At 45.8% G+C, this 19,020-nt stretch overlaps 1 protein-coding gene and 1 non-coding gene across 4 annotated transcripts; one reads left to right on the plus strand and one right to left on the minus strand.

Moving 5' to 3' along the window:
• The first annotated feature begins 8,844 nt into the window (after positions 1–8,844).
• On the plus strand, positions 8,845–17,995 carry LOC119329337 (beta-galactosidase 11-like). Of its 3 annotated transcripts, XM_037602370.1 has the most exons (14): positions 8,845–9,154; positions 10,296–10,473; positions 10,617–13,540; positions 13,611–14,355; positions 14,454–14,566; positions 14,673–14,739; positions 15,093–15,185; positions 15,287–15,430; positions 15,528–15,622; positions 15,703–15,808; positions 15,923–16,007; positions 16,092–16,210; positions 16,297–16,652; positions 16,741–17,995. In XM_037602370.1, the coding sequence occupies exons 4-14, from the start codon at positions 14,071–14,073 to the stop codon at positions 17,795–17,797; spliced, it is 2,520 nt and encodes an 839-aa protein (XP_037458267.1). In that variant the 5' UTR covers positions 8,845–9,154; positions 10,296–10,473; positions 10,617–13,540; positions 13,611–14,070; the 3' UTR covers positions 17,798–17,995. The 3 variants fall into 3 exon arrangements, with proteins under 3 accessions (XP_037458267.1, XP_037458266.1, XP_037458268.1); XM_037602369.1 differs by having other exon boundaries at positions 15,923–16,210; XM_037602371.1 differs by lacking the exons at positions 13,611–14,355; positions 14,454–14,566; positions 14,673–14,739 and having other exon boundaries at positions 8,846–9,154.
• A 78-nt stretch (positions 17,996–18,073) lies between these two features.
• On the minus strand, positions 18,074–18,145 carry TRNAP-UGG. Its single transcript has one exon. It is a non-coding gene; the product is annotated as a tRNA-Pro (tRNA).
• Positions 18,146–19,020: the final 875 nt, after the last annotated feature.

Consider the following 19,020-nt stretch of genomic DNA (forward strand, 5'->3'; position numbering starts at 1 on the left):
CCCTCTCGGCGCTTGAGATGAGTAAACTCCTCTTTCTCCCCTTTATACAGATCGACCAATATTGTGGCCAGGGCAGCAGGGGTATCCAGTCCCTTCCGTCCGCAGCGCAAGGCGTCATATTCCCCATTGTAGTGCCACATGGGGAGCCCTCTGAATTGGAGTGGCCAAACACCTCGCATTATGGAAGTTGCCATTACCTCGATTATTGATAATCCGGACTGGGCAAGTGTCCTTATCCTGCCCATTAACTGTTGAACATCTGTGTTGTCTTCCTCCTCGAGGCTCCGAGGATGCCAGCTGTGGTGTTTCCTCAACGGAGCGCTGGAAAATTCGGGAAGGCCCATTCGGACTGGGTCGGGGAGAGCGACATCTTCAATATAAAACCACTTCGAGGACCACTCCGAGGATGCCTTCTTCGGTGTGGCGGACAAATAACCGGTCCCAGCTATGCGCCATATCTCGGCGCCGCCCACCTCGAATATGGATCCCTTTTGGGAACGAGGGACGAGTTAGAAAAGTTTCCTCCATAAATCAAAATGGGCCTCGGAGCCCAGGAATAGCTCGCAAAGAGCGACGAAACCCGCGATATGCAGGATGGAGGCTGGAGTGAGGTTGTGCAGTTGGAGGCCGTAGTACTCTAGTAGACCTCGGAGGAAAGGGTGGATTGGAAACCTGACGCCTCTTATTAAGAAGGATACGAAGCACACCCGCTCCCCCCTGGTTGGATTAGGGAGATTTTCCGCTAGGGCTTCACCTGTACAGGACGTTAATTCTGCCCGAACAGGGACTAGATCTGCGGGGGGAAGGAATCCCTGCATTTGAAGCTTACTCAGCTGGTCATGGGATACTGAACATTTCTCCCAATCGCCTTTTTCGGAGCCATGGGGCAAGAGGAAGAACTGGGAACGCTAGCCATGTTGGAATGGTTCCTCCTAGCAAGCTAAGGATTTTCCGCCTGGTGTGAGATGGCATCTGAGATCCAATCCACTTAAATATAAACCTTTCTTACATGGCCAGGGTGTTATGTGCAAAAATACTCCGACCTTCCGTGTTCGCTCGACACGTGGAAGACGAAGTGATGGAGGCACAATAGACAATGGGTACGACATTAAATGGAAAGCTGAGTATAACTCTTCGGATCAGACGCTTTGAAGTATTCGGAGGAAGAACCCGCCTTAAAATGCCGAAGACTATCAGCATGCTGGACACATCGTCATTGAAGCCTGGTTCGGGGGCTACTGAGGGAGTCCTGGAAGGGGTCCTCGGGCGTCCGGCCTATGTGACATGGGCCGGACTGATGGACCGTGAAGATACAAGACCGAAGACTTCCTTCCGTGTTCGTATGGGACTCTCCTTTGCGTGGAAGGCAAGCTTGGCGTTCGGATATGAAGATTCCTTCCTGTGTAAACCGACTTTGTACAACCCTAGGTCCCTCCTGTGTCTATATAAACCGGAGGGTTTAGTCCATAGAGGTAATCACAATCATACAGGCTAGATATCTAGGGTTTAGCCATTACGATCTCGTGGTAGATCAACTCTTGCAATCCTCATATTCATCAAGGTCAATCAAGCAGGAAGTAGGGTATTACATCCATCAAGAGGGCTCGAACCTGGGTAAACATCATGTCCCCTGTCTCCTGTGACCATCGACCCTAGACGCACAGTTCAGGACCCCTACCCGAGATCCGCCGGTTTTGACACCGACACCCCCTCGTCCTTTATTTATATGCATACATTCCAGGATTACGACAGAGCACATCTCGACCCCCTCCTTGACAATCCACGTGAGCCTTCCGCTTCTCTCCCGGGTCCAACCCAGAGAGTTCTAACCATGCACTACAAAAAAACACTTTTGTGATGATACATGTTTGTCACAGTAGGTCACGTTTTTTGTCATGCATGTACATCCATGACGATTTTATGACAAAATCAAGATAGTCATACTTGTGCTGTCGTAGAAGTGTTCCATGACAATACTGAAATTATCATCATAGAAGTGTCCACTTCCATGATGATAAATGGCGCGTCATGGAAGTGTTTTCATCAAGGGTAACCGACACATGGCATCCATAAGCTATTAGGTCCAGTTTTGGATCTAATAACCCGTTAACACCAACGGCCAATGGTGATTTTCCACGTGTAAAACTCTCATTGGCCGAAGGAACCATGTGTCAGCTCCCCATTGGGATAGATGTCATCCAGCGAATGGACGGGACGTGCCTATGATACGCAGACACATGGCTCAGCCTAACAGTGACCCATTTAGGTAAAAAGGCCGGTCCCTTTGCCTTGGTCAAAGGGTAGCGGGACGGCCCACGGAAAGCATATTAACGGTCTGTTCGCATATAGCCCAGTTACAACCTACTTTTTAGGCAAATTTACAGCCTGCTAACTCACGACCCGTTATGGCCTATCCGAATTAGGCCCAACAACGTCATGTGGATCGTCCAATATGATTCCAGTCCGTTGTGACTTTCGGCCCATGTATGGCCCATGATGTCTTCTAGCCCATATGAGGCCCTTTGTAACTTTAGGCCCTTTAACGACCCGTGATGAAACTGGCCCATAATGAACAATATATCACTTATACCCATTAACAACCCATTATCCAGTTGGGCCATTTCTAGCTTGTGTTATCTTCGGTCTTCTACGGGCCCATTTATTCTTGGGACAATTGCATCTTTGCCCCTAGTTGGTTCCCACCCCCGGGTTTTGCCCTTACTTTTTGGACATGCTCAATTTTGCTCTTAGTTTTTCCCCGCCGTTAGCTCGAATGCCCTTCTGCCACAGCTCCGCTTGGTCAGCGCCGTTTGACCGTGACGGGTCGATGTTTTGGACACCGGTTACCCCTGGGCCTTCCTTATAGGTGGGTCCACATAGAGTAGATAGTGTAGTTGCCATTTACCCTCCCCCTCCCTCTGTCTTATCCCAACACTGAACCCTAGATCGGCGATGACAAAGGCGACCCAAACCCTAGCACTTGGCAGCGACGCGGGCTCCCATAGAAACCGTATCCTCGATGTCGTGAAGTCCTCATCGCCGGATCTACATCGCGCGACGGTGATGGTGGAGACACGCTCTTTGCGCGGCGGTGGTGGCGGCAGTGACAATGCCATGAGGAGTGGCTGCACGACAGATTCAAGGCAGGAGATCCCGGCAGGGTAAGTTTCCAGATCCAGTATTTACTCATCTGTTTCCATGATTAGAAAGGTGCATTCCATGACTTCGGTTGTGTTCACAATCATAGGATGGATCCATCGCGTGCGTTCTTTCTGACAATTAGAATGGAGACCACTCTTTTAGCAAAGGGTGGTACTAAGGGACATGATACAAGCTTCAGTTTCCCTCTAGTGGTGGACTGCACAAGCTCTTTCAATGATTTTAGGTCTGCAATCTATAGGAAATATCCTTGGGGTATGCATGATGTAGTTGAGTTCAGATTCTGGGATGTAGAGAAAGCTAGTTGGAATCCTCTACAGTGTGATGGTGAGTTAGGTGTAATGTTTGCTACATATGTTGATTCCAAAACTGCAAATGTTGAAACTACTGTAATTCAGAGATGTAGAGCAGAAGCAGCAACTACAGCAGCAAAGCCCCCTGCCTCTAAAGCAACAAATAAAACACATGCAGCAGGAAGTACTTCTAGGAGCAGGTGACTGCTATAGACAAGGAGAAGAGGGAGTGGAGATACCCTGTGGATGTAGATAAAAGAACATGCAGTTGCAGAAAGTGGCAAGTTACATGCCAGCCATGCATACATGCTTTATTCTTCACAACATCATTGAGAGGGGAAGCTAAAGAAATAGACCAGTATGTGCACAAGTACTTCTCAGTTGAAATGTTTAAAAAACATATGCTGAGAACCTGCCTGCACTTGAAGGAAAATAACATTGGGATATTGTAGACCCTGGTTTCAAACTAAGTCCACCTGTACAGAACAAAGTTGCACCTGGCAGGCCAAGGAAGACAAGAATTAAGCCAACAAGTGAAGAAAAAGGACTTGGTCCTAGGAAGAGAAAATTCAAGAGGTGTGGTGGCTTGGGTCACTTACAAAAAACCTGCAAAAAAGCCATTGATCCAGCATTTGGTGAAGAAGATGCACACTGGGGAGCTGACAATGCTGAAGAAGACCCTCCTAACCAAAATGCAGACCTACATGATGAACAAGAAGAAGAAGAAGAGGAGCCATACAGTGAAGATGAAGCTCCAGTGCAGCCTGCAGGTGCAGATGATGCTCCAGTGCAGCCTGCAGGTGCAGATGATGCTCAAGTAGCGCCCCATAGTGAAACAAATGAGGCAGCAACACAAGCTTCCACAGTTGCAGATGAAGTTCAAAGGTAATATTATTCCTCTTTGATTTATTTATGTGTCTTATTTATGTGCTTCTACCTGCAAATATATCTTGTACTATTACTAACCAACTATTTCTTCCCTATTTGTTAGCACACCAAGGAAGAACTATAAGAAGGCAGTAGAGAGAGGAGCATCTCCAATGGCTATCAGTAAGAATAGGAAGCTTAACACTTCTACAACTCCAGAAGAAGAACCTTGCTCAGTTACTGGCAGCAATGTAGGTGCAAGAGTTGCTGCATGTGAAGAGCAAGTTCTCCCTCTAGTTGTTCCCCAAATCCCTGTGAAACTGACTAGGAGCAGGGCTAGGGAGATGACAATCCCAGCTAGCAACACAAGGAGCAAGAAGGCCAAATCTGGAAAATGAGTACTAATGTGCTGTGCAAGTTTGAAACTGTTAGATTTCTTGTAATGTGTTCTTTTGGTTGCAGCAAGATTGGTTGTGAACTATGTTCTTTTGGTTGTTGAAGAATATCAAATGCTGCTTGTGAACTATGTCTAGTTGCAGCAAGATTGGTTGTGAACTATGTTCTTTTGGTTGTTGAAGAATATCAAATGCTACTTATGTTCCAGCAAGATTCATGTTACATATTTCTTTTCACAATACATGCATTCGCAAATTGTTGGGTCCAGAAAGCTTCATAACATAACAACTGCTAGGTTCATACAACTTCATATGTTCATTACAGCTTCATAGCATAGAAAGTGCATTTGAGCTACATAGATCATAAACTAATGTGCATTCTGTGCACAGACAACCATTAAGATTGCTAGAAAACAAATGAAAATGCTAGCAAACAACATTGTCCCTATGCGCATCATTTCTTTCATTTTCTTCAACTCCTTGTTCAATGCATGATTCTTCTTCGCAAGATCAATTGCTCTCTTCTCCAGATGGTGACTTTTGATCCATCTATGTTCGATCACTCAGTGCAGTTCTTCAAAGGCACGACCAACATGTTCTGGAGGTGGTGGGTCAACCCAAACTACCCATTCACATTCATCTGGCAACTGAATCAATAAATTTGATTAAAATTATCATTGAAAGTTAAATCAGAAAATGGAAACAAAAATACAATGCAAATGAAATCATACATCGAGAGGGCAACCCAAAAACGATGTCCAGTGCTTGCGCCTCCCCAGGCGACACGACGAGCCGGGATTAGCCGGTGCCCCGGACAACGATGCTTCGAGCGCGGCTCCAAGCCACAGTACGTCAATTCTGCCAAGTAGAACTCAGAGCTGTGCTGAACAATGCCTACCCCATCCACCTAAATCAGGCCAAGATCCGGAAATTAACCCCCAAATCTAGCAAACCCTAGAAAAGCAGGGGACTAGATGAGCTATAAAACCTGTTTGACTGCCGGCGACGAGTTCTCCGACGAGATGGCTGACGTCGCCATGGTCCTTCCCGCCTCTCCCCACACCGCGATGTCACACCTTTCCTCCCAGCCGCTTCTCTATTTTCTTGTGCAGCGGGAGCTAGAAGACGACTAAACGGGAGGGGGTATCAAACCCAGGGGCAAATGTGTCCAAAACGTCGAGCCATCACGGTCAAACGGCGCTGACCAAGTGGAGCTGTGACAGAAGGGCATTCGAGCTGACGGAGGGGAAAAACTAAGGGCAGAACTGAGCATGCCTGAAAAGTAAGGGCAAAACCCAGGGGTGGGAACCAACTAGGGGCAAGAATGGAATTGGCCCTTTATTCTTGGGCTCATTTCCAGCACTCGATTAGTTACGGTCCATTACTGGGCTGTTCCACTGATGGCCAAATTCTATCCGTGGTTACAGTCCGTCCATTTGTGGCTCGTTAATCCATTGGCTCATTTTTTTAGCGTCATCTAATACGGTCCATTAACGACCCGTTATGCCCATCGATAGAATTAAACCCGTTATACATACCGGCATATTAACGACCCATTATGGTCAGAACCATAAACAGATGATTCCCATTTTAGCCCGTTTACGGCCCATATTGCGGTCCGTTATTGGTACATGAATAGTACGACTCATGTTTGGCCAATCGATTATACTGCCCATAGAAGGTCCATTGATCCTACGACCTGTAGGAGGTCCATGGATCCTATGGCCCGAAGGCCAATACTACAGTAGGTAGTGGGGCCATGGTTACAACGGTCCGTACGTGGCCCATGGTTATTGTGGCCTAGTCCTCAAATAAAAAAGGTTACTAGCAATCCGCAGAAAAAGAACTGTAGTGAATACAAGCAAACAAATAAAGAAGACAATAAGAAAAAAAGCAAGCAACTTATGCTAGGCTATTACATCTATTACACATATTACATCCACTGAGCATTAAAGCCCACCATTAGTGCAAATATAGGAAATAAAACAACATATTACATACACTAGGCGTCTAAATTGACCATCAGTACAAATAAATACGGCAGCAAAACAAGTACATTATATTAAGAACAAAAAGACTACAAAACTTTCTACAGGCGGCTAATGATTTCTTTGTAAACTATGTTCATGGTCTTCAAAGTAGAGCAACTATTACCGTACTCAATTAAGAGCTTAACCACTTGTGGGAGGTAACCCGTGATACAACCATGGACAACTTCCTCTCATCAAAACTATCTGTAGACATGGATATGGAGTCAATGTACACACATAGTGTCATGTCGTGGAATATGTTGATAGAGATGGTTATATTAGCCAACCTAAGAACAATGTACAGAGCCATGTTAATCTAGAGCAGAAGAGCAGTAATAATACTAACAATTTCGTCCTGGCTCGATCTTATCAAAGATCTCGTGTTTTTACATAACATACATGGACTGCATGGCCTTCCAAAACCTATATGCTGACACACTGTTTGCCCCTATGTGTTTTTTACATAACATACATGGACTGCATGGCCTTCCAAAACCTATATGCTGACACATTGTTTGCCCTATTTTCCTTCACTTCCAGAAATCGCAAATTGTAAATATAGCAAAAAGAAACAATGTAATGTTAACGGCATATGTATAATGTAGAATAATTTGTTTTATTGGCCTACACAATACAATCACATGTTATCACTGGATATGCAAGTCAGTGAACAATTTTAACTACAGTGTAGTGCCAGTAAGCATATCCAGAGACTTCAGTGTTCATACATGCAACGACCGTCCCGTTTCAAAGAAAATGTAACTATTGTTACAGAGAAAGTTAATGCAAAGTGTGAGCCTGCATAATTTAATTTGCAAGAAAGTTGAACGACGGTGAAAAAGTTATGGACTTAAGATACTATTTTTTTTTACGAATCCTCGTCAGAGGGCCAGAAGCTCAGGCATTGCATTATAGAAGAAGAGAGACAATCCAGTTTATAAGAAAAACCAGATCGAAAAACCTAATAGAGTGACTCGTTTATGCGGAAAACCAAACCAACAGCCGCATAAGCGACGAAGCCTCGCCGACCACACGACCCAAGGCTACAATCGCAACAAACACACGAATCCAACGCCGGAGCCGCCATTCCGACATCCCCGCCCGCATGCAAGCCACAACGCCGCACGACTCAAGCGCCTTGTAGCCCTTGCTACCCGAGATGACCGCCCGCAGACCACGAACATCGTGCCAAACATCCGGGGCCGCTGCCCTGACTTCCAGTCAGACCGACTCCTTAGATCGCGTCGACCGAGCCAACGAACTCACTACCCTCGCAGCACCATGTCGCCGCCCATGCGAAGCAAAGCAGCGGACCTACCCCATAGGCCCGTCGTTGCATGGTCATCCGAGGCCGCCGCCTCGGCGTACATCCACCGTCGGGAGCGCTCCGACTTCCACTACCTCGACATCCCACCAGAAACACAATAGGCACAAGCGCCACTATCCCAGAAGAATTCTTCGTCTTTCCACTTTGGCCAGAAGCCTAGAAGGAAGAGCGGATCTGTTTTTATTTCACCGAAAAGTTCCATCGATCATTTTTATAGGACGGTAGTGGACACTGAGCGAATCAATGGGATTAAACAAGGAGTAGTACATAGCATATCATGTCTTCCTCTCCTCTCCTACTCACAAGTGTAACATGCATGCATACAGATTAATTATATAAAAAGCCAAAAAAGATCACAGTGAACTATATATCCCAGACTTGAGTTTGAATTAAAAGCTTAAACCAACATATTAGAATAACACCTCATCTTGGCACCAAGGATTTTAGACATGATGTATGCAGCACAAACCCTCTCCTGAGAAGAAAATTTAGAAGGAAACAATGACCAGTAAATTTTAAAAACACTGTTACTCTCTCTGTTCACTTTTGTAAGACCTTTTAGACATTTAAGACAGCATCTAAAATAATTCAATTTCAGTTGTCTTAAACAACTTACAAAAATGAACAGAGGGAGTACTATTTTTCAGTTGTCTGTTTTTGAATTCGTCTTGGGTCATTTTCTGTCCGTCCGATCCACACGCATCTCCGCGCGTCTTACGACCTCAGTCTCGCGTGAACCGGGTCTTTTTTTTTGTGTTGTGTTGGGCTTTCGGGTTCGCGGGCGGCGGCCTTTGTCTTAGCTGGGGAAGGGATTGGAAGGGGTTGGCCGAGGCGGCGGAGGGAACGGGGAGCTCCTCGCCGCTCGCTGGTGATTAGTGGCAGGTCGGCCAGGCGAAGACGGCGCCCGGCGAGTCACCCCACAAGCGGGGTTTGTTCGCGGGAGGCGTGCTTCACAGGGAGGGCCGCAGGCAAGAGAGGTGTTGGTCTGGAGAGGAGCTCGGCCGTAGCTACCCCTTCGTGCTCGCCACCAGCAAGCGCCGTCGATGGGTGATGTAGTATTCGCCGGAGCCGGTGGGGCGCAAGGTATACTCCCGTCTCCCTGTTGTCCTCGCTCTGTCCAATTTTTGTTGTTCTCTGTGATCTGCCTCTTTATGTGTTTGACTCAGTTCATCGTCGTGGTCGCCGGGCATAGAGCCATGTCGCAGGGGTTGTTCAGCTAGCTGGTTTTTGGGTAGGAACGTTTTGTGATAGCTTAGTTCACCTCTGCGATTTGGAGTGCTTCATCAGAAACGATCCTGAATATTTTGCAGCCACCTATGCGCGTGTGTCACTCTGTCCCCAAATTTCATCCCCAAATCCGCCTCGTTGTTTTTGGTACTAGATTATTTCACTTCAGTGAATGAGAGCTACTTTTTGGTACTAAATTATTTCAGTTTTAAGCATGTTCTGTACATTATTCAGCTTATTAAGTAATTCCTTCATCATGGAGATGGTTTTGCTTCTCAGGCCCGAGTTTTGGGAGCAAGTTCACAATTATTTTTGGTGTGTTTTTTTCACATTAAAACGAACGGACCTGAATTTTTCCCGTTACCTGTTATGTATTGGCTATTATAATTTTTCAGTATGTTCTGGTGATCATGTTTTGCATTGTAGTGCCTCCAATTCAGGTTTGTTCGAAGTCACTTTCTTCAGGGGCCAACAGTAAAAAATCAGAGCACCCCTGAATTAGTTTCTCTGAACACACCTGAAGAAATCAACATCTACCAGGAGACGGGTCGGCTAGGTTGCGCGCCAGTTGTGAAAGATCGATGTGCCTCGAAGATGGGAGGGCCTATTTTTTGTTTAGTTCTTTCTTGCAATGGATATAGTTCAAAATGAAGTTCAACTGCACCAAACTCCAATTCATATTTTTGAACTACAATGCCTAAAAATCACTTATCCAATCAGGGAGGTTAGACAACTTGTCAGGTTGTAGTAGTTTTTGTTCACAGTTCATATTATCTCCTCTTTTTTCTTTCTATATCATGCAACAGTTTTTTGTTTGTTAGTTCTTTTTTTAGGTGCCTGTTGATTTTTACATATCTGTTTTTTCAATAATATTTTCATGGGGGGTTGTTCTTGACCTGTGTTTTGGACATCTGATCTTTTGTCATGGCTATTTTTTGTTTTCATATTCGTTTCATTCTTGATTTTGCTTTCTGTAACATAACCTTAATTTTCGCAGAGATGATTGTGGATTTTTCCCAACGAAGATAATGGAGATATGGGAACCAGCCTTGGATCCGCGGAAGCATTTCTCACAGGATGATATCCAGAATATAAGGATTCAATATATGAATCAACTATTCTTTTGGAAGAAAAACACCGCAGACAAGAGGCTTGTCACTGATTTCAACCTACAGGTTTTTCTTCCTTAATTTTTATTCATTTTCACTTATATATATATATATATATTTAAAGTTGTTTTGCATTTTTCATTATTTTTGTGATTTTAACTGTTGTCTTACTTTCTCTATGTGATTCTCCTCTCTTTTCTTTTCTACAGGGTGATTTCGTCGACAATCCTGCATGATAGCTTTGGTTTCTCTATGTATTTTGGGCCTGTTGGACGTATATCAAGAGAAAGAGAGTTCGCCTACTTTTTTTCCGATGTCTCACAAAGAACTTTTTTTTAACACCACAAAGAACATTGTTAGTGGAGGGGGATAGGGGGGAGTTTTGTCTTGGACGTACAAACACCTCACGCCCGTTGTAAATGGGGGAGTTTTGTCTCGGATGTGCAGACACCTCATGCCTGTTGTAAATGGGGAAGTTTTGTCTTGGATATACAGACAAGCCCTTTTTTGTGCCATGCGCGTGCGTTGAACAGCGATGACGGCATGGTTGTTGCCGGATATGTCAATTCTATTTTTGTTTGTTCGCGTTATATTGACTTTTTTAGCAGTAGTGCTTTCTGAATTTAGTGCTCATGGATCATTGACTGTTTGGCTGGCCAGGGAGGAGCTATGTTTTTCTTCATAGCATTTTTCTGTTTCTCCTGTTTTTTGTTCAACTTTTGCACGACGCCATCTTTTTTTTGTTCTTTTGGTAACATAGGCTCTTACAGGTCAAGCTACAAGCCAAGAAGTAACAAAAGCAAACAAATTCTGCATATGCCCATCAGTTTTCAATCGCCCGTGCAAGCATTTTTGTTTTGGTTCAGCATAGATACCAACAATTTTTTCTCTTCTTTTTTCAAGTTTTCCCATTCAACATTTCTCGAAAAAAATTGTAAACCTTTCTGTCAATCTTTTTTGCTTTATCTTTTTTCTGAAGTTTATACAATGACTGATAAAATAGTATCTTTTGTTACTTTTTTTTCATTCTTGCAGGTACAAGCAAAGAAAATCAGAGTTGCAGGTCAGGAGCTTTTTCATTTTCATCATTTTCATTTTGAAGCTGGATATTTTCTCGAGGATGCTGCTGCATTCTCTCACTGCTGCAGTTGCAAACCGACATCAGTAGTTAAGTTCCTGGTGATGATGTCTTAGCTTTTCTTCCTCTCAACGTTCTGTTGCCCTGCATATAAGTTCCACATCTTTTGTCCTTTTTTCCGATTTTATTTTATTCTTTCCACCCTACCTCAAGTCTTGGTGTGTTGGTTGACGTGTCGGTGTTTTCCAATACTTGAGCCACCTCTGTTTGTGGTAAATGTACCAGAGCTTCACCCTCATTACCTGCTTGACCGATGTCACTAACATACGAGCACGACTCCTGCCCCTGCACACGAGTTTGCACAAAGTTTATCTCATTTTTTCCCTTAGCATGTGTTTTTTTTTTGTTTTTAAAAATCAATTTTAAATGTTTCGCGCACCTGGGCATTGATGCTGTGAGAGCCTCTATTTAGGTCAATATAACCCCGCAACAGCACAACATAAGAGAAGTTTGGCTTTTTCATCATCGTCAATATTTCTGTCGGTTTCCAGACGTAATTTGCAAGGCATAAAAATTAAGCAAAAAATAAGAAGCATTTTTTTCATCCATTTTTTGCACCTGCATGAATATAGTTTCTTGGCTTCCAAGGCATTGATCCTGGATATCCTCATTCCCACTGTCATTCACCTATAAAATTCAGTCTCTTGTAAATACAATATGAACTCAAAAACAAATATGTGAGCAACAAGCATCAAGCATGGAAATTGCAGATCATGTCTCTTTTGAGTCTTCTTTCTTCAGTCTTTAGGAAGTGTTTGTTTCTTCAGTCTTTAGGAAGTGTTTGTTTCTTCAGTCTTCTTTTCTCTGCCTTCAGTCCTTCACTTTCCAGTGTTTCTTGAGTCATCTTACTATTCAACCACCATTCTGTCTTGTTTATTCAACCCTCTTTTCTCTCTATCTCTAGTTCTTCAGTTTTCCGTCTCTTTAGAATCTTTGTTTCAGTGTTTCTGTAGTCTAGTCTTCAGTTTTCAGTACCTTTATATAATTTTGTTTCAGTCATTAGTGTTTCTTTTATTCTTTTAGTTTTCATTACCTATTAATCTGACCTCAGCTCAATCTCTTTAATCAGTACTCGTGCTAGTATTTCCTTAGTCTGTGAGCCTGCATCATTGTTCAGTCACACTAAATTTTGTCAATTTTCTATAGTTAATAATTCAGTTATCAGTTTCTTTTAAATTTTTGTCAATTGTGATCCTTCCTCACCTAAGTTCTTCAGTTTGTTTCTTAGTCTATGAGCTTGCATCATTGTTCAGTCTATCAGTCTATAAGTCCCTAGTGCTTACTCACTCTGTCATTTTCCAGTAAGTCCCTGCTCATTTTCTAGCTTTTTTCTGTACCTGTAGGGGTTGGTGTCATTTTCTTCAGTTATGTTACTAGTTTCAGTGTTGGGTGTCGTTTTCTTCAGTTTTGTGTGTTACCAGTTACCACATAGGTAGGTTAGTTAGTATTCATTGTTCATTCTTAATTTAGTATTCATTGTTTCGATCGTAAGTCCAACACAGCCTACAAGCACTAAGATTTAGTTATGCTTGTCTAGACGGTTTTCTTATTTATGAGTGTTCAGACCTTCAGTTGCTCCAGTCCATGTTAAGTCTTCTCAAATAAAGCTCTCAATCATAGTTTCTAGTTTGTCAAGAAATCCCAGCTAGTTTAGCAAGTTTGTTCATACAGTTTTCAGTTTATCTGCATTTTGTCATTTCACTACTTTAGCCTCATATTTATTTCTTCACGTCATTTTTTCGAGATCAGATCCATGCTGGAAATGGGTCGAATGGGGCGTCAGTGGTATCGAATCCCACCATGATCAGATACATGCTTTTGAAGCTCAGAGATACAACTCTCAGAGCAAGATAATATTTTATGGATCTGCGCCAACAAGCCTACCGACACCTGTGTCGCTTCCAACGGCTCTAGCAGCCAAGGAATGGCCTGTTTTGCGGGGCCGGGATTTAAGATAGAGCTTTTAGAAGATCATTGCTCTCGGACGCTATTCCAGTAAGATCTCTGTTCCTATCATTGTTTTTGTATTGAAGTTATTATCAGCTTTTGCATTTGTTTTCATCAGTCTTGAGCACAAGTAGCATCAGTGATCGGAGGCGATGGTCATAGCAAAGCACGTCCGGAGCTCCTCCACGCAGTGTCTTCCGTCGCCGGCTCAAGGTGGAAGTCGTAGCACCGGCGGAGGTGACCGTGACGGCGTGACGATGCCCGTTCAAGGCTACTGAAGCACGGCATGCAACAACCCCGCCGCAAACAATGCCGATCCACGGCTGATCCAGTCAGAAAAAAACCCGCCCCGCCTAAAACCACCACCAAGAAGCTCCGCACCCGCACACGCGCGGGCCGCCGAGGCCAACCGTTTCGTGGGTGATGCTGATGCGTGGACGGACGGAGGGCATGGCGCGCGCGCATGTCGCTCCCTGCGCTCCCGCGCGGCCACAGCGCCATCCCTTTAAACTCAACGCCTCCCTCCTATTTTAGGACTAGCGGGAGCGCGAACTTGTGGCCCCTAGCTTCCACGCACCATGTCCCTCCTCCACGTCCGGCTCGCCGCCGCGGCGATCGCCGTCGTCGCGCTCGTGGCCGGCGGGGACGCCTACCAGCTCACCAAACCAGGCACCGTCATCTCGTACGACCGCCGCTCGCTCATGGTGGACGGACAGAGGGACATCTTCTTCTCTGGCTCCATCCACTATCCACGCAGCCCTTTCCACGAGTGGCCCGACCTCATCGCCAGGGCCAAGGAAGGCGGCCTCAACGTCATCGAGTCCTACGTCTTCTGGAACGTCCATGAACCCGAGATGGGCGTGGTAACTGTCACGCACTCCCCATCTCATTCATCTCATCGTATACCTACGTACCTGCTCATCGTCCATTCCTCCTTGGATCCATCCACGGTCGATTTCAGTACAACTTCGAGGGGAGGTACGACATGATCAAGTTCTTCAAGCTGATCCAGGAGCATGAGATGTACGCCATGGTCCGTATCGGGCCCTTTGTCCAGGCGGAGTGGAACCATGGGTTTGTTCGTCTCTTTGCTTCACATCTCAATCTCATCGTGTATTGCTCGATTTCTGGCTCATCTGCATTCACGGTCTCCGTTTAATCTGTGATTTTCCTCTTCCAGAGGGCTGCCTTACTGGCTCCGGGAGGTCCCCGACATCATATTCCGCACAGACAATGAGCCTTTCAAGGTGATCAATCACACCATCAAACCACACAGAATTATTAGTTGCGGACATACCAAACTACTCCCTCCGTTCCTAAATATTTGTCTTTCTAGAGATTTCAAATGGCCACCACATACGGATGTATATAGACATATTTTAAAGTGTAGATTCACTCATTTTGCTCCGTATGTAGTCACCATTTAAAACCTCTAAAAAGACAAATATTTAGGAACGGAGGGAGTAGATGCATTTCTTTTCCTTTCTCAACGGTAAAACTAGATGCATTTCGAGAAAGAAAAAAGCTCGACGTAAATTTTGCTACATACAGAAATAATTGAAACGGCGTCCTCACCTTGGTTTTCTATTTACATATGCAGAAGCTCATGCAGAAGTTTGTCACTCTCGTAGTGAACAAGCTCAAGGAGGCCAAGCTCTTCGCATCACAAGGAGGCCCTATCATTCTAGCGCAGGTACTGCATGCATATCTTGACCCTTTTTCTTCCTGCTGAATACTTATACCTATCATGTATGCTTTCTCAAATGAAATGCACCCTGCATTGAAAAAAAATAGATCGAGAATGAGTACCAGCACATGGAAGCGGCGTTCAAAGAAAACGGCACCAGGTACATCGAATGGGCAGCTAAGATGGCCATCAGCACCGACATCGGGGTGCCATGGATCATGTGCAAGCAGACTAAAGCTCCAGCGGACGTGGTAATTTATTAGCATGATCTGACATGTTTAAGTTTCTTTTACCATGATATAATTTATTAACCATGCTTAAGCCATAATCATGTTTTTCCCTCTCTAGATTCCTACCTGCAACGGTAGGCACTGCGGAGATACATGGCCAGGTCCAGTTGACAAGAACAAACCCCTGTTATGGACCGAGAACTGGACTGCTCAGTGAGTTCAGTTATCAATTTCACCTTGTCCATCAAGGAGAGACTGTCGGGTGCTGAATTGTTTTTTGTTGGCGTTTGCAGATACAGAGTATTCGGTGATCCTCCGTCTCAGAGATCTGCCGAGGACATTGCGTTTGCCGTGGCGCGGTTCTTCTCGGTGGGGGGCAGCATGGTGAACTACTACATGGTACCGTCCAGTAACCAACCAACCAACCAACCAACCTGTTGTTGACATGGCGTTAGGATGAAACTAGAGTATATTTCTGACAGAATCACACGGTTGCCTTGCCTGTGTGGACAGTACCACGGAGGAACAAACTTTGGAAGAACGGGTGCCTCTTTCGTGATGCCGAGATACTACGACGAGGCGCCTCTCGACGAATTCGGTAAAGCAGAGACAGATGAATCCTCTCAAACTCTGAATATGCTTAACTATGTTGATTCATGGATGAACGTTTTGGTTGGTCCAGGAATGTTCAAAGAGCCCAAGTGGGGCCATCTGAAGGACCTGCACCATGCTTTGAGGTTGTGCAAGAACGCTCTCCTCTTTGGGACCCCCTCCACGCAGCCATTGGGCAAGCTCTACGAGGTTCTTCTCTTCAGTTCTCTTGTTGCTATCTTGTTATGATCGCCGATTGACCTGACCGGTATGGTATGGTATGGTATGGTATGCAGGCGCGGGTGTTCGAGATCCCGGAGCAGAAGGTGTGCGTGGCGTTCCTGTCCAACCACAACACCAAGGAGGACGGGACGGTGACGTTCCGCGGGCAGAAGTACTTCGTGCCCCGGCGGTCTGTCAGCATCCTGGGCGACTGCAAGACGGTGGTGTTCAGCACGCAATACGTGAACGCGCAGCACAACCAGCGCACCTTCCACTTCACGGACCAGACGGTGCAGAACAATGTGTGGGAGATGTACACGGAGGGGGACCAGGTGCCCACCTACAAGTTCAGCACCGACCGGAGCGAGAAGCCCCTCGAGGCCTACAACATGACCAAGGACAAGACCGACTACCTCTGGTACACAACCAGGTACGTCTCTCCTCTACGTATTACTATAGTATCTTGCGAATGCGAATGCCAATGCCAATGTTTTGCTGGTTTGTACGGTGGGTGGCAGCTTCCTGCTGGACCCTGAGGACCTGCCGTCCAGGCTAGACATCAAGCCGGTGCTGGAGGCGAGCAGCCATGGGCACGCCATGGTGGCGTTCGTCAACAAGAAGTTAGTCGGCTGCGGCCATGGCACAAAGATGAACAAGGCCTTCAGCCTGGAGAAGCCCATCGATGTCAAGGTCGGCATCAACCACATCTCCATCCTGTCCAGCACGCTGGGGTTGCAGGACAGCGGGTCCTACCTGGAGCGCCGGCAGGCCGGCGTGCACTCGGTCACCATCCAGGGCCTCAACACGGGGACGCTGGACCTCACCAGCAACGGGTGGGGTCACATCGTGGGCCTGGACGGCGAGCGCAAGCAGGCTTTCACGGAAAAGGGCGGCGAGGTGCAGTGGCAACCCGCGGTGTTCGACAAGCCGCTCACGTGGTACCGGCGGCGCTTCGACATGCCCAGCGGGGAGGACCCCGTGGTGATCGACATGAACCCGATGGGCAAGGGCATCCTGTTCGTCAACGGCGAAGGGCTGGGGCGATACTGGAGCTCGTACAAGCACGCGCTGGGGCGGCCGTCGCAGTACCTGTACCACGTGCCGCGGTGCTTCCTGAAGCCGACGGGGAACGTGCTGACCATCTTCGAGGAGGAAGGCGGGCGGCCGGACGCCATCATGATCCTGACGGTGAAGCGCGACAACATCTGCAGCTTCATCTCGGAGACCAACCCCGGGCACGTGCGGTCGTGGGAGACCAAGGACAGCCAGCTGACGATGGTGGCGGACGACCTGAAGCCGCGGGCGGTGCTGACGTGCCCGGAGAAGAAGATGATCCAGCAGGTGGTGTTCGCCAGCTACGGGAACCCGCTGGGGATCTGCGGCAACTACACGTTTGGCAACTGCCACACGCCCAAGGCCAAGGAGATTGTGGAGAAGGCGTGCGTGGGGAAGAGGAGCTGCGTGCTGGCCGTGTCGCACGAGGTGTACGGCGGGGACCTCAACTGCCCGGGCACCACGGCCACGCTGGCCGTGCAGGCAAAGTGCTCCAAGAGGCAGAGGACCGCCGAGCAATAAGTAACCTAAGCTCACATATGTACTGCTATGTAGATGATCTCATCACCTTGACCTTTTTGCCTTTTTCATGCTTGTTGTTTGGGATACATGTTGTACTCAGGTTGTTGATTCCTGTGAATTGTTGTAGGAGTAGATGGAGCGCTGAGATGAGAAGCAACATGGATGGAAATCAATCGATCCATTTGATTTGCTGAATAATTTTCTCTTCTCAAGCTGAAAATAATAATCTTCTTGGTGATTTCCTTCCCATGATGCCCGGGGAAACAAAAAAATATTGGGGCGTTGCGAGAATCGAACTCGCGACCTCTCGCACCCAAAGCGAGAATCATACCACTAGACCAAACGCCCTAATTGAAATTCGGTGTCATTGGAAACTATATATTTCGTTCTTTCTCGATGAACGGACGATGAGAGAAGAGATGAAGGGGAATTCTTTGGCTCCATTCTCCCAAACTTTAACCCCCATTCGTTTGACAATCCTAGCTAGCCTGGTGCCACAAGAATGCTATACTAACCGAAGAGCCATTTTGTTTTGCAGATAGACGGAAGCAAAATCCTATTTTGTTAGAAACAAATTTGGTTACCAATATAATCGTTACAACTAAAATTAACCAGTTGGCATGAAAACATTATCGATGCAATATCAGTTCGTCAGTCCAACAAAAAAAAATCAGTTTGTTAGAATGAAAACTTTGGGCACAAGTTATAAAAGAAGTCATTGTCTCCAAAGCAAATTCTCAAGTTGGTGGAAATAAGTTCAAGTATTGTAAACAAAACAATGGTTATTAAACTGAATATTTTTACCCAGGTTAACTCTCCAAGGAGATAAAACCCTACACCTTGCTTATGTTTTATTACGTTGGAATGTGTACAGGGTACATGTAGACGACCAAGAGATTTTTAAGATATATCTACGAGCCTAGCAAACTGGGGGAGGTCCTTGGGTACATGAATCCTAGTCCGTTTCGTACAGAGAGGTAGATCCTTCCACAAAACTCTCGGTTTATTGAATATTTCTAGGGTGATAAGCCTTTTCTCATGAATGATTGCATATTGAGGTGAATTTTTTCCATGTACGTTTTATGTGAGAGGGAATTTAAGCATCACACTTGGCCTTTGCATAACTAAGTTGCACACAGTCAAAAAATTTCCCTCTCACATAAACAAAAAATAAAAAGGCGAAATACAAAGAAACATTTGGAGTCCGTATAACGCCTACAATG

The sequence above is a fragment of the Triticum dicoccoides genome, chromosome 7A (assembly GCF_002162155.2).
Source record: "Triticum dicoccoides isolate Atlit2015 ecotype Zavitan chromosome 7A, WEW_v2.0, whole genome shotgun sequence".
In the NCBI taxonomy this organism is placed as follows: Eukaryota; Viridiplantae; Streptophyta; class Magnoliopsida; order Poales; family Poaceae; genus Triticum; species Triticum dicoccoides.